This window comes from Rhinichthys klamathensis, unplaced genomic scaffold (assembly GCF_029890125.1).
Source record: "Rhinichthys klamathensis goyatoka isolate OS25496 unplaced genomic scaffold, OSU_Roscu_1.1 h1tg000115l_1, whole genome shotgun sequence".
Taxonomy (NCBI): Eukaryota; Metazoa; Chordata; class Actinopteri; order Cypriniformes; family Leuciscidae; genus Rhinichthys; species Rhinichthys klamathensis.
In genome coordinates, this window is record NW_026606652.1 from 945,096 (window position 1) to 972,620 (window position 27,525).

Consider the following 27,525-nt stretch of genomic DNA (forward strand, 5'->3'; position numbering starts at 1 on the left):
GAGTTGTATAAAAGCTGTATTATAAATTGTAATAATATTTTAACATAATAACTGTTTTTACTGTATTTTAATCAAATAAATGCATCCTTGGTGAACATAAGAGGCTCTAAAAATCTTGCCAACCCAAAACTTTTGAACAGGAGTGTATATACTTTGTGCTTTTTGAGAAATAAATGTTTTCCATTGAAGTAAACGGATAATAAGATCTGACTGAGACTCCCACATGACGGAATTGTGCCCTTTCTCTCTCTGTAAATAACCAGTGTGCTCATTCTGTTCCCTCAGGACTGTATCCACGTGTCCACTAGAGCTCATCAGAAAGAATGACACCAGCGCCCAGTTAGATCATCACAGACATGCTCAGCCACAGCACTGCACTAGATGTTCCTTTAGATCTTTTTAATATGAGCCCAGAGAAATATTAGCTGTCTTTGCCATTTGGTAGCATGTAGCTATTTAAAGGGTTAGTTCACCCCAGAATGAAAATTCTGTCAGTAATTACTCACCCTCATGTTATTCCAACCCCGTAAGACTTTCGTTCATCTTCGGAACACAGATTAAGATATTTTTTATTAAATCTGAGAGCTGGATCACTCCTCCATAGGCTTCTGAGGGATTGAAACTGGCCGGCCCAGAAAAGTTAAAGACATCGTTAAAATAGTCCCAGTGACTACAGTGGCTCAATCTTAAGTTTATCAAGCGACGAGAATACTTTTTGTGCGCAAAAAAACAAACAAAAATAACCACTTTATTCAACTATTCATTTCCTTCTCTGTGGGCCTCGAGATTTCACGTAGTGAAACTGCGCAAAGCTTCTAGGTTGCACGTCACACGTAGGCTCACTATTGGCCGACGCTGGTCATGTGTGTGATGCGTGTGACGTGCAACCTAGAAGCTTTTAATCTGTGTTCCGAAGATGAACGAAAGTCTTACGGGGTTTGAACAACATGAGGGTGAGTAATTACTGACAGAATTTTCATTTTGGGGTGAACAAACCCTTTAAGATTGTGTCATCTGCCGCACTTTATAAAGTGACATTTAAATCTTTTTTAACATCATATTTGTATTGTCCAACATAAATGCAGTGTGAGTCTTTGAAATCTGTTGTCTCTCTCTCTCTCTCTCTCTCTCTCTCTCTCTCTCTCTCTCTCTCTCTCTCTCTCTCTCTTTGTTGCGTGTCGTTCACTTTAAATGGACAAACCCCTGTAGATCTCAGTGGGTGCCATTTAACTGCCACGTCTAGAGAAGAAAGCGGTAACACAGTGAGCTGGGAAACAGTTTAGTTTTAAACACAATTGCCCACAATATTGCTTGAAAATAACACGCGATTGGTTGGTTAAAAAGATTGTCCAAGCCCCAATCTCACACTTTTTGGTTGAGCCAATGTTGTATGGACGATATGTAACTTTTGTGTTAAGAAGGTCATATAGATTTGGAGCAACATGAGGTTAAGTAATGACAGCTATGTCATTTTTGTGTGAAAACTGCCTCTTTAACCAAATTGAGATTAATTTAAAGAGAACCTATTATTCTTTTTTTACATTTGCAACTGTCTTGTTTATAATGTTGCTTTTTGAGCATGAAAAAGGTCTGCAAATTTACAAAGCACAAAGTCACTCCAAAGGGAGTTATTCTCTATATCAGTAAGCGTTGTTTCTGAACTCCCTTGATTGTAGTCTTGGGTTTTCTTCCGTAAACGTACACGTCACAATATTCCTCATTTAAAAAATTCCCACCCAAGGCACATGCAAAACGTTTTTTTTTTTACCAAGCGCACTCAAAGCGACTGACAAATCATATCACAATGATCCACTGGACCAATCAGAGCACACTGAGCTTTTCAGAAGGAGGGGCTTCACAGAGACTGGAAATAAACAGGGCTGCGTTTCCCAAAAGAATCGTAAGCTTAAGTTGATCGTATAACCATTGCCACCAATGGTCTATACGATCAACTTGGGCTTGCGATGCTTTTGGGAAACGCAGCCCAGAGCGTTACTAACAGACTGGGAAGAGAGGTGCTGCAACAATGTAAAATATGTGAAAAATAATGGTTTTTTTTGTTTGTTTTTTTACATTCAAGAAAGAAAATCTATTCTAGTAGACCTATTTTATGCCCCTTTACAAGACTTTGTAAAGGGGCATAAAATAGCCTCTTTAAAACAATCAAATGTTACTGTATGCACCTGCATTTGCTACCAATGCTGAAATCATCATATCATATCATATAGGACACATTGAACCTGATGAGAAGTCTCTATAAATGCAAACAGCTGTCCAATGCACCTAAAGTGATTATCGAGCCATGATTAAAATAATTAGTACTTCATAACATCCCGCTACTTGGACTAATACCAGAATATTAAAGTCATTGCAGGAGCCTTGGCAAACAATCAAATCAGCTCATGTCCTTATGTTCAGGATTCATCAGAAATACTGGTTCGGTGCCGGGCTGTCAGTCACATTGAATTTCCTTCTCGTAGTCCCAATCGGGCATTAATTTGTCAATCTGTATGCAGAGCGACTCTCATAACTTCCCCAGTGTTGTAATTAGTGCTACCTGAAGTTGTAGGGCTTTGATTGCCTTCAGGGAGGTGTCCTGCAAGGCTGTTTCAAATTAGCATGAGGGCAATCGCCCTGATTGCTCGCATCTGGTCATTAAAGGAGAGGAGACTTTTCTCCCCCTCTTGCCCTGAACCCAACATGGACTGAAATCAAAAGCTGATGCTTGAATAAGCTAGTCTCAAGGTTTTCATGAGCCTGAAAGAACTGATTGGACAATGAGAAAATCCATGCCTTTTGCCGATTACATGTATTTTGCAGTGAGGATGGTGGATTTTACAGAATAACCGTTGGATCACGTCAAACCACAGTTGAAAGCTTTGTGGGGGAGACTGCCGAGACATTCAGCACCTTTTACTGTTGAGTTAGGTTCCTGAAATGGATTATTGTTCAGCCCGTGAGCAGGGAGGAGCTGTCTTTTGACATTTTGAGATGATTGAGAAGATCTATTGCTTGACTGGTAAAACAGGAAAGGATGGATATAGAACAAAAGCCTGGAAGATGCATATTTTTACTGTGTGTGAAGGAGTTTAAGATTTCCGTAGAGTGGCCTAGTAGCAGCCAAGAACTCCCCTCTTCAATTTGTGTAGTTTTTGCTTAAATGGATTTATTGTGAATGCTGCATGATCTAATGAGATTTTCCTTCCTTCCTCCCATGCCCTGTGTCTGTCTTACTCTCTCATTTTTTATCTGTATTCCCTCCTCTCTGTCTCTCTCTTTTAGATATGCATTGCCATCTCGTGACAATGGCCGGCTCTGTATCATTGAAATAGCTGTTGATAATGGAACTGCTAATTGGCAGCAGAAATACATGGATGAGCCTGTGTCAGAGGTAAATCTGCCTCTACACATTCAATCATTTGAATGACTGTCAGTCTATATTTTATCTATGAATTATCTGATTTACTTTAATCATTCTACTGTCATTTTTACCACTTTTTTTGTTGCAGTATAGTTTTTTAAATTACAAATGTAAATATGGATGGATGATAAATAGAGGATGGACAGACAGACAGTTAGTTAGCTTGTTTATGTGCAGTCATGTAGGTTGTTATGCCATTATTTTTGTAAAGAAGAAACCTCAGTCTTTTTGAGAGCTGGTGTAATAATATGTCTTCAAAAAAATAAGAAGTTTGATCATTCACGTTAAATAATTGGTTCATGTTTGCGTCCTAATTGATGAGAACCTCAGAGAGAGCTGTGCTGTAATAAACAGACACTTTCAACAGACTATGAGTCTTTATCAGAATATAATGGCTTCACAAATCCATTTATAGAGCTTCATAAACCAGGCTTTATTAAGAACGTTAAATACGCGTCTATCGCGTCAAGTTAGACGTTTGAACATTCGCTCGAGTTCAAATTTTTCAACTTGCGCGGAAGACATTCGCGGCAAACGCGTCGCCCAATTCGCGTCATTCGCAACGCCCGGCGCGAATGATGCGTCTATTCGCGTCTTTGCATTGACTTTGTATGTAATCTACTCGCGCAATAATTAAATTGATGTGAAATAAGTAAATTAATGTGAACACACCATAAGGATAGAAAAAATTAAGCATAAAGTTATAGGAAATTAAAATGTCTGTCTCAGGTTTTTTCATCTACATTTTGTAATACCGGTATGTTAAAATAAAAACATTTATTTTAAATTGTAAACATTTGATAATATCACAGTTTTACTTTATTTTTGATCAATTAAATTCAGCCTTGGTGAGCATAAGAGACTTCTTTCAAAAAGCGTTTTGAGAACTTTTGAACAATGGTGTACACTGAATTTTTGTTTTTATTGTTTGTAATTATTTGTGAAGTTTACTAGCAATTTCCGAGAAAAAAAAAGTAACCAAAGAAACGATAACCCATTGAATTGAATGTTAAAATTTCAAGACTGAAATAGTATTTTACAACATACTTCAGTAATCTTCATTTTATTTGCTACTTTGAATTTATTTACTGAGCACTTTAAAGCACAGGCTAATCTAACATGATTATCTTTAGCTAGATAAAATCATCATTATTGTTAACATATGTCTCATTTCTTCCTCCCAACACTCAAGGTGGTTTTCGGCCCCACGTTTCTTGGTGGCGTTCCATCCCTCTCAGAGCTGCACCACAACAGTGGGAATGTTTTTGGATTCATCGGCTGCATACGTGAACTGCAGATGGGCTCCAAAGAGCTGCATGTGGTGGGGGAAGCAATCAGAGGCCAAAATATTCACAACTGTGACGCCACAGTCTGCCAGCATCAACCCTGCCGCAATGGAGGAACCTGTCTCAGGTATGATTTCACTTCCTTCTTTTTTGAAACTCTATTGGAGGTAGAACCATCTCAACTTGCAATGGCTACATTCTGCGAATAGTGTTTTCAAAGTGTCTGTTAAAACAATATTCAGATGAAAATGACTGTAATTGGATGTTTCTCAATAAAGGACTGGTGAGTGGTAGACAACGTGACTGGAGGAGTTCCTCACTGTACGCGCAGATGTCATACTCGTCAATCAGCATTCTTTCACAAGCATCTCTTAAGCTTTCAATATTTGGCATACATGCAATTTTCTACTAAATTTTGTGCTTTTGCCAGGGCACAGAGTTTGTAAATATTGTCAATGATATGCGGATGCTGTGAAGATGCTCACTTGAGTTTTAAATAGCGGTAATCAGAGGCTTGATTGCAGGGACGGGAGTGATGTGTGAATGTGCTTTTTGTTAAACCACAGGCAGCGTTTTTGTGTTGCCTACAACCAATAGTTTACAATTGCACCATTTTTGAGTTTTATGTTTACTTTTCTATGTTAAAAGCATGTTTTGATTAGGGTGGGAATCTTTAAGCTTGTCACGATTCTGTTAGATTTCGTTAGTCATGATCTGATTCAAAAACGATTCTCAATGCATTTCCAATCAGCAACTGTCAACATAGGTGTCAAATCTTTTGTAATTTAAAGCTTCAGTCGGCAAGTCTGGCAGATTGAGTGGATTTAGGAAAATTTTGAATGTTTATAACTCTCATGCCCCTCCCCCACTATCAACGGATACCCTCCCACCCAGTTCATGCTCGTCAGTGCGTGTGCACCAGATTTTCAGTGAACGCCAGGACTCTCAAGTGTCACGCATTGAGCGTGACAGTCACTCATTTCGGTCTTTTGTCACGCTCTCCCGCCACACATTGTATTTCTCACGCTGAAAAACTATTTGAAATATATTTAATATGCCGCAGCGCCCAAAACTCTGGCCGCGCCGCTCTCACTATGGAACCGGCATGAATCAAGCGTGTTTCCTCTGGTGTTGTTCGTCGAGCTACACAATAGCCAATCAGAAAATAGCACTATTGTATCTGGGTAAGATTTAATGCAACAACCAATGACAAAAATGTATCCAACCCCCCGTCGGCTGGGTGTCACTCTTACCTGTCTTCAAAACTTGAGAGCCCTGGAACGCGCCCGTCTCATCAGCATCCATCTACACCATGGAGTATTTGGAGGTATGCTGTCCTGGCTAATCTACCGATAGATTGCAATTGCTAACGTCATTTATACTCTAAATGAGCGTACTTGATTTTCCGCCATCACTCTTCGTTACTGCGCGAACTTCCGCGAACTTCAGGCGTGTGCATGTGATTGTAACGTGCGCGAGGGGTAGCGTGTGCCCGATCTGTGATTGACAGTCAGATCTCACACCCCCCTGCGCTGATTGGACATGATGAACCGGGAGCTGTGGATTTTTGCAAAACAAATAACACGCTCCAGGTGGAGTTAGAAGCTCGGGTTTTTTTCTAAAACCACTTTATTTATGTTGTTCTGTCAGATTATAGTGTCGATTTCACTGAATATGATCAAAAAAATTTTGCCGACGGCAGCTTTAAGGTTGACCCTAGGCTTGCTGTGGTAGTCATGTTACTGGTGTTACACGGCGTTCGTCCGTACGCCGATTATATTACTTGCCCAGTGCCCACTGTCGTTTGGCTTTTTTATAAAAGTAAAAACCATTTAGTTCAGTTGGACAACAGATGCTACAATTATAAACTGAATATGCCTACACAGAGTACACATGATCGCAAACTCAAAAGCGAAAGTGAAAAGCAAGCATGCATTCAAAAGCGATTTCTGTATAGTAAAGATGTATAGTAATGTAGCATTTGAAGTGCATTTTTAGTATCGTAGTGTACTGGTGCTAAAAAGTATTGCGTTACTATAATTTATTTTGGTACAATATAATAATTTTGCAAATGTCTGTACCTGATCACAATGACAATGTGCTTCTCTTCTGTAGTCTGTAGTGTGAAGCGTAAAAACATGACTAAAGATTAATTTGTCAACACAAGACCATTAAAGAGTTTTTTTTTTTCATCTAATGATATATTTATTACAAATCCATGTAAATGTCAGTGTTAAAAAATGCCTTGTGCTCAGCTGATGGTGTGCTTGACCACAGCAGCTTGAGCACAGGCACTCAGCGCACGTTCAGGGACTCTGTCTGACAGCCGTGGAGCGGTTTTCCTAAAGGACTACAGAGAACTGGCTCTGAATTTAAACCTAAACGCTTCCAAACACTGAGATAAGGTGCCATTTACCCTTGTTGCGTACAAACCTGATTTATTCCTTATATACTGTATAAGCAGAAAAGAATATTACAATACATGGAGGACTTTGGTTTGGAATAACGAATAAAGGCTGGAATACACTATACAACTTTTAAAATTGGAACAGATTTCAAAACTCTAGGCGTCATACGACTTTGTAAATGGTTAGAGAGAAAAACTTGGCATTCTACAATAAATGACTGAGGATCCCACACTTTCAGACTCAAGTCATTCTAAACGCAACAAACTTGCGTGTGCTTCGATGCTAGCAGATGCGTGACGAATGAAAACAATGTGTTCTAAAATCGTCACATAATATCAACCATGTTTGATAATCTCCGACTGGATGGAATCAAAGTCTGAAGCTAAAAATTAAGTCTGTGCCTGCGACAGGCCCCCCAATGATGATCTCAATCCCCAAGCGATGATCTAAATGGTGATTATTATTATCATCCTTATTAGGCTACTTTTATTAATAAATTAATATTACAATTTATTTGCCCCGTAATAGTTTCATAGCGCCTCATCGCATAACCTACTCGCTGAGATGCTATAGAAGTACTCCTCGTTTTTAAAAAACATATTGTTTAACACTGAATACTTCTCTTTTAATTTTTTTAAGATAATAATTTAAGACAGTTTTATGTCATTATCAGAAGATGAAGTAGATTCAGCTCTTGATGTTGCTGTTGTTTTATATAGGTGTTCCAGTTTAAACATGCAGGCTTGTATATAGTGGCGTCCTTATTTCTCGTTCTAAACTCATCTCGGAAAAAGTTTCACTAAAGTGCTCTGTGAATATTGATTTATATATATATATATAACCAATGTGAGGCATTAGCCCCATCACTGACCTTTATGTGATGAGCCATTGAGTAGTCCAGACTCGACATTTGGTTTGTGTGTGAATGGTCTTTTTCTGTGGTGATGACTGTCCTTTTCTTTTATCTTCTCCTCCAGGCTTCCTGTAAACAAATCAGCGGAGTATTCTCTTTGATCACATGGGCTTCTTTTGATATGCTGGTTAGATATCTTGTACATAATCATTCATTTTTAGTCTGAAAGGCAGCTGCATTTATTTTCATTTACAAAGTCACATGCATAGTACTTAGCCTCTGCGTCGAGATCGAAGTAACAGTCCACGTTTATTTTAAAAGGGTAAAACTAGCTGCACATGTGTGAGGCAGATAATTGTCCTGGAAGATGTCCTAATGGTAATCCCAGTTAGCTGAGCCGAGTGACGGGAGCATGTTGACACAAAGAATAGGCTTTTTCTCCAAGCCAGCAGCTGACGTTAGTAGGCTAGTTTTTCTCAACAGATGGTACTTAAACATATCCCTGCTTTCCTTGCATTTGCTTCTGCTCAGAGTCATTTCTCTCTCTGTTGTCATCTGACAAAACTGTATTTCACCTCAGATGTCCTCATCCATTTTCTCTCTCATCCATTTAAACTTTCGGAAAACGTAAATGACTGTGGATATGGGCCTAATGTGTGCATTCAAAGTACCTGGCTTCCTGTTTTAAGTCTCCTTACTAGTGTTGAGTTCTGACAGTGATTCATGGCTTTAACGGTTGTAATCCTTTGACTTTGAGACAGATTCTCCTCACCTCCACCGGGTAACGGCTAGAGCGTGTGGAGGGCAGGAGCGAACAGCTGTACATCAGCCGTTCATTTCATTCCCGTAAAGCGACATCATTCACCTCGCTGTCGAGCTGAGCACTAAACTCTTTTACTGAGTGTGTCACGCCCGCCCAAGTGTATAATCGAGTGCTTGGCCCACTAAACAGGCTATCCAGCATGTTTGGAGGACCGGCCTCTCCGTTTTGGGTCTCCGGTGAGCCGTGGCCTCGTGTCGCGTTTACAGATCTTTTAATTTAAAATGCTGTCTGTGGTCAGAACTATTATAAAATCTGGGTTTTCATTGCTTTATTATTACTATCATGACTGGTTACACTGAAACAAACAGTCAGAGACTCTTTTTGTCTGGTTCTCTGGATGCTCCCTTATTTAAACAGACATCGAGAACACTTACAATGTTAAATTATTCATCCATGTTTGCTTCCAGAAGCTCACTTTAGTTGCAGCCGAAATGGTCCGTAGTGATGGTAGCTTATTATATCTGTTGGGAGACGTGTGCGTCAGGACTGTTGTTTAGCCGCGTTTTCAGAACACTACATTTCAATGGTTTTTGTCTTTCTTTTGCTTTGGTAAGAATGGAAGTGAACCAGAGGTCAATGCTACAAAGACAGACAAATGTTCTTGGTTTTTAGTCTCTTGACTGCCTTACATAATGCCCATTGGTCAAATAAGCATCTTTATATAACTGAATGCAGGATGACCTCTGTGAACCATATTAGCAACAGTGACTTTCTAAGAGTTGTATGATACCAGGGTCATATTTTTGTCAAATGACTCATAATGTTGCAATGCAGTGAGTGGTGTTTAATCAACATCTTGTTTTTTTTTTTAAAACACACTTTGGCAAATTTAGTAGATTATCTGGATATTCTGCATACTGTATTTTCATGTATGCTGTGTGTGTGCGCGTGCGCATGTGTACACCACTGTTCAAAGGTTTTTTTCTAAAATGTAATACTTTATTGATCAATGTGTCCTTGCTGAATAAGTGACCGTAAAGACATGTATAATGTTACAAAATATTTTTGTACTTTTTATTTATCCAAGAACCCTTACAATTTATTTCCACAAAAAGTTAAGCACGACTGCTTTCAACAAGTGATAAGATTCAATAATACGATCTTGAGCACCAAATCAGCATATTAGAATGATTTCTGGAGGATCATGTGACACTGAAGACTGGAGTAAAGGCTATCAAAGGCTATAAAAAGGCTTTGCCATTACGGAATAAATTACTTGTTAAAAAATATTTCACAATATTACTGTTAAAATAAAGGCCTTGGTGAGCTAAGAGTCTTATTTTACCCCAGGCCAATATAATTATAATATATCACCCGAATATAAATTTGAACTATATATATATATATATTTGCCTTATGATAAACTACTTTAAATTACTTTTTTCGCATTAATATCCACTCCGTACACCACAATGACAAAAATATATATATATATTTGTGATGACTCCAAATGTATTAAACATAAAAGTATTCATACCCTTTTCTGGTAAATTTAGCTCAGGAGCATTCCAATTTCTCTTGTAGATGTTATACACTTTGAGTGGAGTTAACCTGTGGCAAATTCAGTTGAATGAGTATGATTTGGAAAGGCACACACCTCTCAAAAAAAGGTCTAACAGCTAAAAATGTAAATCGGAGCAAAACCCAAGCCATGAGGTCAAAAGAACTGCCTAGAGCTCAGAGACAGGATTGTGTCGAGACACAGATCTGGGGAAACAAATTCTGCTGAATTGAAGGTTCACATAAGCATGTAGCCTCCATAATCCTTAATAGAAGAAGATTGGAACAACCAGGACACTTCCTAGAGCTTGCCAAACTGAGCACTCAGTGGAGAAGGGCCTTGGTTAGAGTGGTGATGGTCACACTGGTTGAGCTCCATGATCCTCCGACTGGATGGTGTCATGGTCTGAAGCTATCCCCTTCCAACAGGACAATGACCCTAAGCACACAGCTAAGACAATGAGAGTGACTAATGGACAACTCTTATAATGTCCTTGAACCCAATCGAACATCTCTGGAGAAACCTGAAAATGGCTGTCCGCCGACGGTCCTCATCCAACCTGACAGAGCTTGAGACGATCTGAGGTGAAGATTGGCAGAAAATCGCCAAATGCAGATGTGTATTTCACATCATACCTAAAAAGGCTTGAGGCTGCTTTGCATAAGTATTGAAACCCTTAACGAAGTACTTAATGTACTTATTTCAGTTTTTTCTTATTAATACATTTGCAAAGTTGTCACAGATCTGTTTTTTTGCTTTGTCATTGTGGTGTATGGAGTGTAGATTGATGTGAAAAAAGTAATTTAAAGTAGTTTAACATAAGGCAGCAACATAGCAAGATGTGAAAATAAATGAAGGGGTTTTAACTGTATACGTACGTTTTTCCAGACATAAAAGGCTGTTAATTAAATGATGAATCATGTGAATGTTTAGAGAGTGCACTAGCATATGCAGTTGATGGTCTCAAAGCACACATGGACTAAAAGCCAAAAAATATACATTTTATAATGTGTAAATGTGTATGTGATGAATATTTATCTATTTACAGTTGATGGTCTCAAAGTTAATAGACTAAAAGCCAAAAAATATACATTTTATAATGTGTAAATGTGTATGTGATGAATATTTATCTATTTACAGTTGATGGTCTCAAAGTTAATAGACTAAAAGCCTGAAATCTTTTATTTCTCTCTTTTTTTAAAGATAAAGTGTCATGATCAAAATACAGAATATGTCACTGCAATGTCAAGACTCTCTTTGAAGAGTGGTAAACACATCTCCTGTGATCATACACAGTTGGCTACGTACGGGGCTCGCCATATGCAGCCGACACCTGAGTGTTCCTCCTGACTGTTCCCTGCGTCAGTCTGAGCTCGCATGGCTGGTGAAGGGCAATCAGTCACAGAAACAGATGTGTTTGCATGTTCTACATAATGCGGGGCAATAATCTCGCAGTCTGCCGCGGCATTACCCCCTGCTGTCCTGAAAGGCAGTGACAAACCGTTCTCTGTCTTTCCCTGGGAACGGTGCAAAGAGTGCTTGTGTACAAACCAGGTCACTTAATTAGTCTCTTATAGAGTGGGAAGGTTGCATGTTACCCTATCCAGTGTTATCTGCATAAATGCAATTATTTTTGTAACGTTCATAAGCGTGCCATTTTTATTTGAAATTCGATTTCTCCCTGCATAGATATTCCTTCAAATCTTTTCATGCCCACATTTTTAGAATATTGTTGTGTGTCTATGTATCAGTCACTTGCACTGGTTCCAAATCCCAGTGACAGAATGTAAATATTTCATTTCAGCTGTGCTGCAGCTCAAAACACATTATTAATTTATAGATTTGAAACTCCTCCAATGCTTCCTGTATCTGATATTATACCTTTGAAAACGGTCTACATCTTCCGGCAGCTTATGAAGTTCTTGTCTGAATATTGCTTATCATGCTGGCCCACCCTCCACCTCTCGCTTGAGGATAAAGCCTGGAATTATAAAAGTTCCGTTTGCGGAATTGCACCTCGGCAGTCATCCTTTAGCTGGGGCATTTCTAATCATTCGCTTACATTGAGGATAGATCAGCAGAATGTGAGTCTGCTTTTGTAGATGGCCTTCAGGCCCAGTTATTCGCTTATTTAAATGAATCTGTGATTCACTCAATAAGTTTTTTGTTTATGTGCTCTGACTCTTCTTCAACCCTGTGGTTTTGGACCGCTTTTTGATTGATTTAATGCTAGTCTTTTCACTGCATGATATTTATAAAATGGACATCCCAACAAGTGGAATGTTGTATAATGCGTTTTTATGAATATAGAGACTGATACTGTCATATAGAAAACGATTCCTTCAACTTATTGCTGCTAAAAGTATAATTCAGTTGCTCGAGACAGTGTACTAAATTTAACGAAAATAAATGTGTGACAAACTATGACAGTGTAATATATCATGTTGTTGTTCATCTGCGGTTGTATTTACCTCATTTTAAGACATGCTAATGACCTCATGATTTTTATTGTTCTGATAAGTAAAACCAAAAAATTCTGAAGGGTGTCCTTTCTTTTTCACATAACTGTCTAGATGCTTTTGCCTTGAGCTCTGTCTGAAAGTGCTATAAAGTGAATTTTTTATTATTAATATTGGCAGTCTGATGATAATCAATAAAATGACAACAATCAACAAGTTTGTTAAACATATATACAGCAAATATATAAAAAAGATAAATTAAACATGTTATTACTAATAGCAGCATGACACCATTGGTCATGTGATCTGAAAATTGGTGCAATCCTCTCCGTTGAAAATTAAAAACAAGGTGTTTTTAACGGACCCACAAACATGATAAAGCCATTTGTTTATTTTCATGTACACTACCGTTCAGAAGTTTGGGGTCGGTAAGATGTTTTAATGATTTTGATGCAAGTCTCTAATGCTAACCATGGCTGCATTTATTTAGGAACCCATAGGAATTTAAAAAAAACATTCTAGATCACAGACTTAATCTTCATTTACGAGTGAACATTTTAATCAAATGCCAAATCAATTGCTGTTCATTTCTGTATGTGTAAAATATTTTGAACAAAGTGTACTTTTACTTGCGCTTGCACTGCAAGATCAGTTGATGTTGGTCTGGCTGACAAGGATGGTCTCGAGTTCAGGCCAGTGATGTATCACTTCCATCCATTCCGCTCTGTATTCTCATTTGTATTCTCCCCTGCTTTTTTGACATTTTTAACCCCCCCAATGCCCCTTCCCAATGTATGCTTTCTACGCAAACTCCACCGAAGGTAATGATGCAGTACGGGTACATTTCATTGGTGTACTAATGATCTCTCTGTTTTTTTTTCCCCTCATTTTGGTTCCTTGTGTGTAGTGATGCGGAGAACTGGTTCTGTGCGTGTCCTTCGCTCTACTCCGGTAAGCTGTGCCAGTTCACCGCCTGCGAGCGAAACCCGTGTGCGCGCGGCGCCACCTGTGTTCCCCAGACGCAGCTCGAAGCGGCGTGTCTTTGCCCCTACGGATGGCAGGGTCTCCTCTGCGATGAAGGTTTGTGTAGACGCTGATTTACATCGGTATCAATTGAGACGTTGAAGCCAGCGTGGCCAGAGGGTGTTTCTTTTGATATCTGTGCCATTCTGAGGTTTGTTTTCCTCCATCACCTCCGTCTTTGAGGTTAGACCCATAGGTGGTGTATTGAAAGTATTCCCAGCTGTTTTGTTTAACTGATGCAAGCCGTTGAAATACCATTCCAATTAGAGTAGCTAAGTGCTCTGCGCTTGCTGCAAACAGTTACTGAACTGATGCTTTCACAATGAACATTGAGGATAACTGCCAGTCTGCATTGGATTGGAACCCGGTTCCACTACATACACAGACCTTTCGAGGTGTCTACAGGTAGTACGCATCCAAATATAATGAGCACACCAAGTGTGTAATTTACGTAACTCTGAAACTTAATTTATCAAAGTGTAGTTACAGAACGTACTGGCTGCAATTGGGTTTGTTTTATTGTCTCAAATAACAAAGCTGTGAAGTCATACTACATCACCGTGTAACTAATGTACTTCTCTCCCCTGCTCTACCTCGCAGTGTTAAGTCAGCTAAAGTCGGATATCTGCTTACACAGATAGCTCTTCATCTCCTCGACTGTGCTTAGAGGGGAAAGAACTGCGGCTATTTCGCTGTAATCTAATTGGGTGGCGTGGTTTGAAGACCGCTTGGCACAGCACGCGAGGCTGAGCTACCAGACGTCGCTCTATCAGACAGCAAAGAGCCTGATGCCAAATAGAGTGTTCTAATCTCCCAGTGTCACACCGAGCGGGACTGACATTTGAATTTAAAGGCCGATAACAGCAGATAACATCAATCAGTATTGATTAGTAGCCAAGGCCTCGCTGCCTCTGGGCAGTCACTCAACTTTGGATGTGCTGGACTTCTTCAAATGAGCCTGGACTAATGGAATTATAGGAAGGGTGTTTTGAGTCTGTTTTATGGATTGATTTAGTGTTACATTTAGAATCTATACATTATTCAGAAGATCATGGTCTTATTTCAAATGAAAAAAAAAAGAAGATGCCAGGCAGCATAGCAAATGTGATTTAACTGCAATACACTGATGGTTCTTTCTCGAGTCAAGAGTCGGTTAATGGTTACAACAGTTCTCGAGTCACCAGTACAGTGATTTTTAGGAAACAGTTCTGAATCGGACATGCCCGCGAAGAACCGATGCGCTGCTGATACGAGCATGCGTGAACTAAGCAGTTGACTTGAATTATGGATGAATTTAAAGGTTTATTTCATTAGTTTATTTGGTTTTAGACATGTAAAACATCTGCGTTTCACATCATTATTGGGTTCTTTAATAATAGGATTGCATACGTGAAGTTAGGGTTAGTGACATCATTGTTTGATGACGGAAACGAACGAGCGAATCGGTTCATTGAAACGAACTGTCTGAAAGAAGCAATTTGTGGAAAACAATCGACAGCCCATCACAGTAAAATGAAATGACATGAGATTGTGCTTAAAAAAGCAATCCAAAAATAATGCTGAAAATGAGTGCAAACAAATTGCTAAAATGTCAATAAACAAACATAATTCAATTAGTTAAATCACCAAACAAATGAATAAATGTGCCTTTATTTTAGTTTAATAATGTATTTAATAATTTATTTCAATATTTCAACATTTATTTAATGATTTAAGTAATTAATTTAATTTATTTTTTATTTTTTTTAGTTAGTTTAACCAACTTCTGTACTTTATTTTCAAAGGTCCATGTTTTTTTTTTTTAGAAGTTACATTCTAAATCCACAGGAAGACAGATAGATTGATCGTTGGATTGATCACGGGAGCTTGTGTTGCTGGAAGCTGCTTGATGCGGCAGTGGAGTTTAGAGGACAGACTGTGTTCTTTGACGCACCATTCACATCACACTCACCTAAAATAGACCCATAACATAATGGCACATCTGTCTTAAACCGCCTTAACACACATATCATGTGACTTCCTGTTTTTTTCATTCCATCGTCACCAGGCTCTACACCAGAAGATTAAATAATCATCTTGTGGGAAGTGTTTGGGATCAAAGAGATTTTGTTAGGAGTTGCTCACATGTGCATGTTTTTTTTTATTCTTATGTGCATATGTCTTTATTTCATTTTTTGTGTGTGTGGTAAGCGAAGATAATCAAGAAAAGCAAAATATCTGCGGGTCCAGCCAACACAGCTGACAGAAGGCTATTGAATTTCACTAGAGAAAAATCCTTGCACACAAACGGTTTTTGACTCGAACGAATGAAAATAAATGGGTGATATGTCACCAGTAAAAACTGCAAGTGATTTGGAGGTTGTTTTCTTGTTCCTTTAGTCACCTCTAGCAACAGCAGCAATAGAGAGCCTTCCTGTGCTATGCAGTGCCTTTGCATGGAAATTTAAACAAGTTATATAGTCATTTGAGGTCATGTCTCATATACTGTCAAATGGGGGAAAATAAAAAAGTGAGGTTTTAGTCATCTTCGGCATTGGGGGGGGAATCAGGGAAAGCAAGTGTTTTTTGTGCCTGTAATTATTGCAGTTCTGGTTACTTCTGAAGGCTTGAATCAGAAATCCCCATTTGACTTTGCAAATGAGTTCAATTACATCCTTATACAGGACTGCAGTTTATCTTAGGGTGGTAACTGGCACTCTCAAAAAGTGCCCAATGCATCTGATTAATAAATGGCCGGCTTGCTAATGAATTTCACTTTGAGCAAGAAAACGTAACTCAGCATAAGCAGCGTATCACTGAGCCATTACACGACACTGTGAGTGAAGAAATACAGCTGGCCTCATCAAACCGTCCCTGCTAAAAACGCATTCTAGTCCTTCATTAGGCCCTCTGCAAATAAACCGCGACAAGGTAATATATGTGCAATTTCAAAAGGCATCAATAATTCAAGAGGAGAGCATAGGGAAGAACTTCAATGCTGTTCCCGGAGAAATCCTCCGGAGAGGCCTTGCAGACTGCACAGTTCATAAAGACAAAATGAGGGGTGGAGAAAACTCTTAAGGTAGCACGTTTTTTTTTTTTTTTCACTGGACAAAAAAAGTGTAGATGCTTAATGTACCCAAGCTGAAATGTTTCTGAACGATGGCTGCTGGACCAGTGGATCAAATGTTGATATTTCGGAAGATTTTCTGCTTCTGAAGTAGGCTACATTGTCCAAAGCAGCAGCCGTTGCACAAATTCTGGCAAAATATTTCTGCAAAATATAAATGTTACGACCACTGTCCATTTGCAGAGTAAAATGGAACACAATTATAATAATTATTGTTAGAAGCAGCATTTTCCCCCCAAAGGAAATAATAATATAGGATTTGACAAGCTTGATGTATAGTGCAATATCGCCATCTTGTGTCGCTTTCTCAGACAGCTGCTGGTAACTTCACCTCAGTGAAATTACGTGACATTTTACAGATTCTTGTTTATTTCAAGTTGTCCCAATACATTTCTCAAGAATAATTATACTAACTATAACTGGAATTGGACCTGCAACCCTTGTGCTAAGTAACCATTAATAATTTGGCTATCATAGCCCATTGTATTATTAGTAATATTGTAGGCTCCACATTATTGTAGACATATGTTTATACACATGTATGTATATGTATAATTATTGATTAATTTTTATTTTATTTTTTCACAGCTGTCAACATCACTCGGCCCAGGTTCAGTGGTCTTGATGAATCTGGATATTCATCCTATATGGCTTATCCCTCTATTCCCAGTATGGGTCATTTTTATGAATTCCACCTGAAGCTCACCTTTGCCAATAATGTCTCCGCTTTGAGAAACAGCCTCATTCTCTTTTCTGGGCAAAAGGGACAAGGTGGGTCAAAATGGGAATATTGTTCACATTTGTTACTCCATCTCTCTTTATTCGCCTTGATTTCAGTGCATCCCTCAGCGCTTACAATAGCATGCTGTATATACTGTGGTATGAAAAATAAGAGCTGGATTCATAGCAACTGAGGTCATATTAGAGGAAGTGTGGTTTGGAAGTAGTATCACTCAACTAGGAGATATTAATGGAGCAGCTTCTGTAAAATATGCTATAAATGTAAGTCCAGAGCCCATGCAAAGCAGAGACAATTTATCTGTGCACAAAACGGGGCGATGATTTTTATTGTCTGGCATGAGGGAAAGATCTGTTATATGAAGTCTCTAAAGAATCTCAAACGATAGAGAAGAAATCTTGAACAGGGAATTAAAAATAAAAAAAAGTAAATTCATTTAAAAGTTTGTTATAACAATAAAAAAAAAATGTAATGGACTTTGACATGAGTAAATGACAAATAATAATAATTAATACTGCCTAATAGTAATTTAGTAATTATGATTATTATAGAAAATTAATTATTATAAAAAGTCTGTTTACCAGTAAAAATAGTGGAAACACTTTAGTTTAGGGTCCAATTCTCACTATTAACTAGTTGCTTATTACCATATATATTACTACGATATTGGCTGTTTATTGTTAATTATAAAGCACATATTAATGCCTTATTCTGCATGACCATATTCTACAGCCCTTAATCCTACATAATGCCTAAACATAACTACCTTACTAACTATTAATAAGGAGTTTGAGGCAAAAGTCATAGTTAATAGTGAGAATTAGCTTTATGCCACAGCTTCACTACTTCCTGAACTTCAGCCAGCCCTTTGTTTCCTGTCTGTCATTATTGGACAAACTGATTAATCCAGGTGTGCCTGGCCTCAGTAACAATAATCAGGCACACCTGGATTAATCAGTTTGTCCAATAATGACAGACAGGAAACAAAGGGCTGGCTGAAGTTCAGGAAGTAGTGAAGCTGTGCATAAAGCCTATTGGGCCCTGATCTAAAGTGTGACAAAAATGGTTAAACATTTTTCAATTGTAAATTACTTGAGACGGTAAATATTATAGAGATTATTGAGAGTAGTGTTCAGAGAATAATGTATATAAATCTTTTAATTTTAAGCAGCTTTGTAAAGTAACTGAGCAACTACATGACAACTAACTCTCTTTAGAATATTAGTAGACGGTCTGCTTAATATCTGCTAACACTTTATTTAGATGCTCCCCTACAGACATTCTACTAGTACTGACTAAAAGTAACTTTGAAAGTACAGGTCAACTTATTCTACTAACTTTAACCTAATAGTCTGATACTCTATGCAACTACATGTCAACTAACTCTCATTAAAGTCTAGAATACTGAAATGTAAATCCATAAAAAATAAAAATCAATGTCCAGTTGAAAGTGCCATTAAGAAGAGACAGCATCTCGGTTAAGTTTCCTCATGCCTTCTCCGCCACCATCGGCAATTTATTTTAAGGTCAGTTTCAGTGGCTGCTAACTGACACGTCGCTGCTACGAACATGTTTAATCAAAAGACAGGCAGCTGAATAAAAGAGTAAGGGGGGTATGAATCTTCCTCAGTTCAGCGAGTGTCTCTCGGGATTATAGTTTAGGATGATTCATCGAGGGAAAGAGGGAAGAGGACAGCACTGTGAATAATGAAGCAATTGTCAAGGGAGCCGTGCAGCACAGTGGAGAACAAAATCAAAAAAGAAGGAATCAGAGAGGATGAGAAGGCAAATATTCACCTGATAATTGGCCAGATAAATTGGAGCGTTTGATCCATCAGCTCAAAAAGAAAAATAAATTACATTTTAGAGATGGTCAGCTTGACCTGAAACACTAATGAAAATGCTGCAATTTGACATGCCTTTCTATAATTGAGTCAAAATTAGTGATTCATTTCCTCATCACTTTTCTTTGTGTTCCAAAATCCTAAAACCTGTTTATTTCCATGTCTAAATGCCAGATTTACAATATGGTGTCAGACTTTTGGACTCCAGTGCATGTGCTAATTGGATTCTGTGTGTTATTGTTTCTGTGAAGGCATCAGTGGAGACGACTTCTTCGCATTGGGGGTGCGGAACGGCAGGATTGTTCATAAGTATAATCTTGGCTCGGGTTTGGCAACAATTATCAGCGAGCGCCTGAATCCGAGGATCAAAATTCACACAGTGAACATTGGAAGATATCTGAAAAATGGATGGCTGAAGGTGCGTTTTATTTTGTAGGAATATAACAAACTTTGAAATGATGGTTAAATGATCATTTCTAGGCTCTTTACTTTTATATACACTACTGATCAGAAGTTTGGGGTCAGTAAGATTATATATATATATATATATATATATATATATATATATATATAATTTTATTTTTTTTAAGAGATTAATTACTCTCACGTTTGATCAATTTAAAGCATCCTCGCAGAATGAGTTAACAACATTTATAATGTTAGAAAAGATTTCTATAATAAAAGCTGTTCTATTCATCAAAGAATCCTAAATATTTTTTTTATGGAACTGTGATATGTTTAAGTACTGTTTTCAACATTAATAATAAGAAGTGTTTCTTGAGTACCAAATCGGCATATTAGAATGATTTCTGAAGGATCATGTGACACTGAAGACTGGAGTAAAATTCAGCTTTGCCATCACAGGAATAATTTAAAATGTTAAATGTCTATTTTCTATTTTAATATATTTAAAAATGTACTGTATTTTTGATCAAATAAATCCAGACTTGGTGAGCATAAGAGACTTCTTTCAAACCACAAACTTTTGAACGGTGGTTCCGGTTTCATGGTATTTAGATGCTTTCAAGATAGTACTGTACCATTATAAAATAATAAACCAATCATATTGCTATAGATTTTAAATGCAAGACGCAAAGCCAGTAAAAATACTTTGATATTTGTCTTATCTCTAAGAATGATGACAAAAAAAGAAATGATCTGGAATGGAAATTCAGTAATTTCCTGTTCTTAGACTCTAAACTGTTTTTGATGTCATGCTGACGTCACATTGGTGTGTTTTCTGAATAGGTCGATGGGCAGAAGAGGAGGACAGGTACATCCACTGGACCGCTGGTGGGCCTGAACACCTTCAGTCAACTTTATGTGGGTGGATATGAAGAATACACACCTGAGCTATTGCCTGCAGGCTCTCGTTTCCAGAACAGCTTTGAAGGTGATGTTTTTTCCTGTTTTATTATAATAATTGGCTTGTTTGATGTCTTGAAATGGCGTTGAAAAAAAATTAAAACCATTTAAAACTTCAGTTTTGAAAAAAAAAAAAAATCCAACATTTAAGGATATGCATTTAGATTAAAGTTGTTAAGGTTTCAGATTCAGTCACATCTATCCAAACTTTTCACTGGTACTATATTTTTATCTTTAATCTCTGCAAACATTATTAAACAGCATTTCCTCACAGCTGTGAATCACACTGAGACAAAAGATCCATTCCATCCTACTGTCTTCAGTCAATGGGCCTCATTCATGAAACCAGCAGAACAAATTTCTTTGGAAATCGTTCATAAAACCGTCCTCACATAAATTGTTGCATTTCATGGGAAGTGGAAGAAATTGTTTAGCAGAATGTGTCTGTCATTTAAGAAATGTTTTTACCTGCCCTGACCCAAATTCTGTGCAAAGGAACACTTTTTTTTCTCTTTTTTTTTTTTTAAAGTAAAATCCATCCTTCATCCAAAACGTGTTTTTGTCTTACCCTGATACACTATGGTAAGCCTATTATAAGCGTTTATATTTTAGACCTGTCGGGATGGTTTTCATGGGAAATTGCGTACATGCATCACTCGCCCGTGCGCGTCTCGTCAAATCTGTAGATAGAGGAAAGTTGCTTAGGCTACTTTGACACGTGTATGATGTAGGAGTGGCATAGGTTTGTTGTCACAATGAGTGATACAGTTTGACATGGAGCAGCTAAATCTCCAACCTCCAGGGAATCACCATTTTAAACAAACACTGAACACAGGAGAGTCTGCTGGCAAAAAAAGAACGCGACAGCTCGTCATAAAACAAGAATCAACATACAAAACTGCTTTTCAGAGATGGTGAGAACTGAGGGATTTGTATTGTTGTAAAAGTGACGCAAAGATGGTGTTTTCATTACTCAACAGGTCAGTAAGGTATTTTATTTAACAGATAAATTTCCATATGTAGCTCTCTACAGAGTTCATTGTAAAGCATTATCTATTGTGAAGGGTCATTTTATTATGCGTTGTTGTAGCTCTGTGCTGGAATACCGTGTCTATTAATGGATAGAGCTGCAGTACCATCTTCTGCTAGTCAGCTTGAGATCCTTTCCATCTAAACTGCTTTTATCTCTTAAGTCTAGTATTCAATGTTTTATGAGCACTGCAGTAGGATAGCCATATTCATCCGCACAGTCACACAGAGCCAAAGCACAACCAAAACAATGTTCTTCTGCAAAATGCAGGCAGTTTTGTTTTTTAACCGCTAGATGATGTACCTTTACGCACAACATCATGAAAACTTTGGAACTGATGACAAATGGGCTAAGATCCGTCCTAGCCACTGAGTGTCTCGTCATTTAGTCGATGTCGTTTAAGAAATGCTCAGGATTCAATACAAGTTTTTCTCTCTTACCACATAACATAGTTTCAACTCATCCCTCAGTTTACAGTAATTCCCTTACTGGGCAAGTAAAACACAGTTTGACTGCGGCTATCTCGGGGCCTCTTCAACCTCAAATTAAATTGTTGAAACTGCTTGATTATGATTTTAAATGGTTATTGACTGGGTATTATATTCAGATGATAATGTAATACTCAGTTATGAATATATGAACTGATCTCATGGAGCTCAAGGCAGTGTGCATTAAGTCCCTTTATATTCATACGGCTCATCTGTATCTGCCACTCATTTCATTTAATTTCTTTTTTGCTATTTACTTGGAAAAAGCACAACAGATTTTTTATTTTTTTTTCATTTCAGCATCAAAGCTTAAACACATGGACTTCTGTACACATATTTTTTTCTCTCCCCTTCACCATGATGGTGCTTCCAAAAATAATTACAAAAGCGGTCGTCAACGTCAACATGTTTTTTCTTTTTTTTGCAGTTGTTGGAAAACATTTGTTTACATTTATATAGTCCATTGGATCCCTCCAGAGCTGCTAAAAGCAATATTTTTCTTAGATGTACACTACCATTCAAAAGTTTGGGGTCAGTAGGATTTTTATTTTTATTTTATTTATTGATTGATTTTTAAGTCTCTTACTCACCAAGACAACTACATTTATTTGATCAGAAATACAATAAAAATGGTATTATTGTGAAATATTATTACAATTTTAATATATTTTAAAATGTCATTTATTCCTGTGATGGCAAAGCTGAATTTTCAGCATGATTACTCCAGTCTTCAGTGTCACATGATCCTTCAGAAATCAATCTAATATGCTGATTTGCTGCTCAAGAAACATTTCTGATTATCAGGGTTGAAAACCGTTGTGGTGCTTATTATTTTTGTGGATGTCATGACACTTTTTTTTTTCAGGGTTCTTTCAAAAGTTCAGAAGAACAGCATTTATTTGAAAGACATTTTTTGTAACACTATTTTTGGAGAGAAAAAAATCTTACTGACCCTAAACTTTTGAATGGTAGCCTACTGTATATTTTGTTCGTGGTATCATATGGCTTCAGAAGACTAAGGATATATATCGCATAAATCATAAAGACTATTTTTAATGTTTTATGGTGGGTTTTTTTTTTCTCTTTTTATGAGCTTGGAGGGTACATAATTGATGATTTTTCTCTCTCTCTCTCTCTCTCTCTCTCTCTCTCTCTCTCTCTCTCTCTCTCTCTCTCTCTCTCTCTCTCTCTCATATATATATATATATATATATATATGATTTTAAAGGTTGCATTTTCGATTTGCTGTTTCGGATGAGAAGAGATGGGAAGTTTCAGCCTCCAGGAGGGCCAGAGGGCAGGCCGGAGTCAGGACGTAATGTGGGGCAGTGTGGTGTTGATCCATGCACCCTGGTCATCTGCCGGAACGGGGGCACCTGTGTGGACTCTGGATCCTCTGTGTAGTAAGATTTCCATTTGAGCTCAACTTGTGCAAGTCAATGACTGACAAACATTATTAATCTTTTCTCTGTGGCCTTCCCCTCCAGCTGTCAGTGCGTGTTTGGATGGAAAGGTGCTCTTTGCTCTGAGAAAGTGTCATTCTGTGATGCTGAACACATCCCGCCGCCCTCCTGCGCTCGCGGCTCCACCTGTGTGCCCCTTCCTGATGGATACACATGCCAGTGCCCCCTAGGCTCTGCTGGACTCTTCTGCCAGCAAGGTTAGACCACATTCAATCCGACCTCCAGGGAACCACTAGAGGGTTTGCGGAAGGGTGCAGAGAACAATGCAGTGTCAGTGTGTATCTGTCAAAATAGTCCGAGAGATGGAGAAGAAACGCAAGGAATGTGCAGAGAAATAGCTTGAAAAATAGAAACAGGCCCTTCAAGAAGACGCTGTAAAATGTGTCAAAATATATTTTCTGCAGCAGCAGGACCTTCATCAGCTCCAGTGGCTGATGATGATAGTGAGGAGGATCAGGAGAGAGATGAGAAAGTGTAGAGCCTGCGGTAAGCAGAACTACTTCCATAACACTTAGGATATGTCATGAGTGTAGGAACCCATTGCCCAGTTACGCATTAGTTCCACATATTCGGCAGATTTGGTGCTCAACCTATCAGTACAGAAATATTAATAGTGTTGTTTTTTTCAAGATTCTTTGACAAATAGAAAGTTCAAAAGAACATCATTTATTTGGAAGAGAAATATTTGTAACATTATAGATGTCTTTACTGTCACTTTTGCTCAATGTCCTTGTTGAATAAAAGTATTAATTTCTTTCAAAGAAATCTTTCCAACCCCAAACTTTTGAACGGTAGTGTGTGGATGTATAAATGAAATGTATTAATCCTTTTATACTGTAATGCATATTTTATATTGTTATACATGAAAAAGTTGTACATGTACATAGCTTTATATTTTAGGAGAAAAAAATAGATTGTAAAAAGCCACTGCAAAATGAGTGTTGCCTTGAATATGTTAAGAAAAGTTTAAGATACTTTTTCAAATATTTTTATACTATATTTATATTATGCTCACTTAATGGAAGTCACACAATTGTTTAAATTAGTTCATGAACATTTAAACGGCAAATATTAGAGCCTGTGCTTTCAGGTTTTTTATTTCTTTTCCAGCTGTATCTATCAGTGATCCTTTCTTCAGTGGCAATCAGTCATCTTGGATGTCATTTCCTCCCATCAATATAAGGCACAGAACCCATCTGCAGCTGCAGTTTCAAACACTTTCACCTGAGGGCATCATATTCTACACCGCACGGTACCTGAGCAGTCGGTCCGGTAAGGCAGCATCTTGACTGGTTAAATTTATGCAAAATTAAAGCATTTAAGTGTATCTTTAATGCATATTCAAGTGGTTATGTCATGTTCTGTAAGCCTAATCAAATGTGAACAAAAAACAAACAAAGGGAGATGATTTCAGGAGTTTTGTGGTGAACAAAAGGCTATGAATTAAAGGTATAATTCACCCAAAAATGACAATTCTGTCATTAAAGGGTAACTAAACCCCTGGTCAGAGCCTGACTCCACCCACTGGCAATATTTGAAAAATGCTGGAAAAGTGGGTGGAGCCCAGCGGAGATAGAGGGGATGAACGGATACTCTATCCTGATCGTTTTCAATACTCGCAATTCCAACTCCTGACTCGCTATAGTGGTTTTGACGAAACAAGATGGTTTTTATACTGCCATGGACGTGGTAGCTCGTACCAAAGGGCGTGGTAAGCTGAAACCTGCTTACGTCAGCTCTCACCGCTACCGTCACAAACTACCGCAAACATCCAATAGGAAAATTCCACTGCAGTAGCCACCGTTCAACCTGAAGAGGGCAGCACTCAGGTGTTTTTACACCATATTTTGTAGAATTAAAACACTTTATACCCAAATGTCAAAAAAGTTACTCGAATCAATGAACACCACTAATAAAGCCCCAGTCTTACAGATCATTAATTAAAAAAAGTTGGTTTAGTGTTTAGTTACCCTTTAATTACTTACACTCATGTCGTTCCAAACCCGTAATACTTTAGTTCATCTTCAGAAAACAAATGAAGATCTTTTTGATGAGATCTGAGAGATTTCTGTCCCTCTGTTGACAGCTACGCAACTACTTCTTTGACGCTTCAAAAAGTTCATAAAGTGATTGATTGTAAACTAATCCATATGAACTGAGCGATGTGTGCGAGTAATTAATAACAGAATTTTTATTCTAAACCCTAATGTAAATTATTAACATTATTGAACAATCCCTTTAACATTATCCTCTACTCTCTTCCAAGGTGATTTCCTCAGTGTATCCCTGTCAGCTGGATTTGTGCAGCTCCGCTATAATCTGGGAAACGAAACGATTGTATTACAGTCTCCAAAAGAGGTCGATGTGACTGGCAGGAAGTGGCACACGGTGAAGACTGGGAGAGAAGGCAACCGCGGCTTCCTCATTCTAGACGATGAAACCGTGACCAGGAACTCTTCGGAGGGCACGAGCACTCTGGATGTTGGCACGAATATTTTCATTGGGGGCGTGTCTTTCCTGAACACAGTGTCCCCGGATGCAGTGGACAAAGACCCAGTGGGATTCACAGGCGGCATTCGAGAGGTCATAGTTAACGGGCATGACCTTGATCTTACAGAGACGGGTGCGCTCGACGGAGTCAATGTTGGCGACTGGGACGGGACTGCGTGTGGGTATAAGGTTTGCATGAACGGTGGCTACTGCCATCCAGCGGGTCTTTCTTCATTCATGTGTATTTGCCCCTCGTTGTGGACCGGTTTACGGTGTCAACAGTCCATTCACTGTGTCAACAATCTTTGTCAACACGGTTCTCTCTGTGTCAATATGTCTGCTTCATATTCATGTATGTGTTCTTTGGGATGGATTGGGACTTATTGTGACCAAGAAGTTACATTGAGGACTATGAAGTTTATTGGAAACTCGTATTTAAAATACAACGATCCAAAGTACATCTCTAGGAATTTGATGTACACCGAGGTTTCACTGAATTTTTCCACTTCAGCAGAGGACGGTTTGATCCTGTGGATGGGGAAAGCAGGGAGTGAAGACGATGACCATCTAGCAGTTGGGCTGCAGGACGGTTATCTGAAGGTTTCGGTCAATCTTGGTGAGAGAACCACTCTTCCTCTTGTGTACCAAAACACTTTCTGCTGTAATCACTGGAATTATCTGTTAATTACTCACAACCGAACTCTCATCCAGGTCTATGTGAATGAGGAAAGAGTCATTTTTGCAGACATTGATCCCTTTGAACAGTATGTAGCAGTAAATTATGGAGGGGTGATTTATTTTGGGGGTTTTGAATTGAATAGAGATGTGGCGTCTGTTACATCTGGTGTTTTTACTGAAAGGTTTGATGGAAGTATTAAAGATGTTTTCTTGTATCAGGACATCAGACAGCTGCAGTTTCATCAAACCAGTGAAGGTTTCAATGTATATCAAGGTGAAGAGTAGAAAAAATGATTGTGCTTATTGTTGCATATATTTGATTTTAGGTATTCACATCTAGGATAGAATACACAGAGTCTCAACAAGTACACTAAATGGCACAAAACCGGTGCTAGTTTTCAAGAGTTGGAATCTGTTGTTTATTATTGGCATGATAAAATGATGCTGTCTCAGAGATGTGAGGTTGTAAAAGTGATCCTGCAGTGATGACTATAACAGGGACAAGAATACCCTCCATCTCAAAATCACCATGTATTTGATGTTTG

The 27,525-nt window shown here is 38.2% G+C and overlaps 1 protein-coding gene across 1 annotated transcript in view; it reads left to right on the top strand.

Annotated features, from left to right (window-relative positions):
* The window catches only part of eys (eyes shut homolog), a 323,611-nt gene extending 296,328 nt beyond the window's left edge, over positions 1-27,283 (top strand). The window contains exons 37-46 of the mRNA XM_056254896.1: positions 3,283-3,391; positions 4,614-4,834; positions 13,659-13,831; positions 17,472-17,654; positions 19,718-19,884; positions 20,715-20,859; positions 23,578-23,752; positions 23,837-24,009; positions 24,923-25,084; positions 26,079-27,283. Of these exons, the coding sequence (XP_056110871.1) occupies positions 3,283-3,391; positions 4,614-4,834; positions 13,659-13,831; positions 17,472-17,654; positions 19,718-19,884; positions 20,715-20,859; positions 23,578-23,752; positions 23,837-24,009; positions 24,923-25,084; positions 26,079-27,265 (2,695 nt within the window). The 3' untranslated portion in view covers positions 27,266-27,283. The remainder of the gene's footprint in view (positions 1-3,282; positions 3,392-4,613; positions 4,835-13,658; positions 13,832-17,471; positions 17,655-19,717; positions 19,885-20,714; positions 20,860-23,577; positions 23,753-23,836; positions 24,010-24,922; positions 25,085-26,078) is intronic.
* The last annotated feature ends 242 nt before the right edge of the window (positions 27,284-27,525 follow it).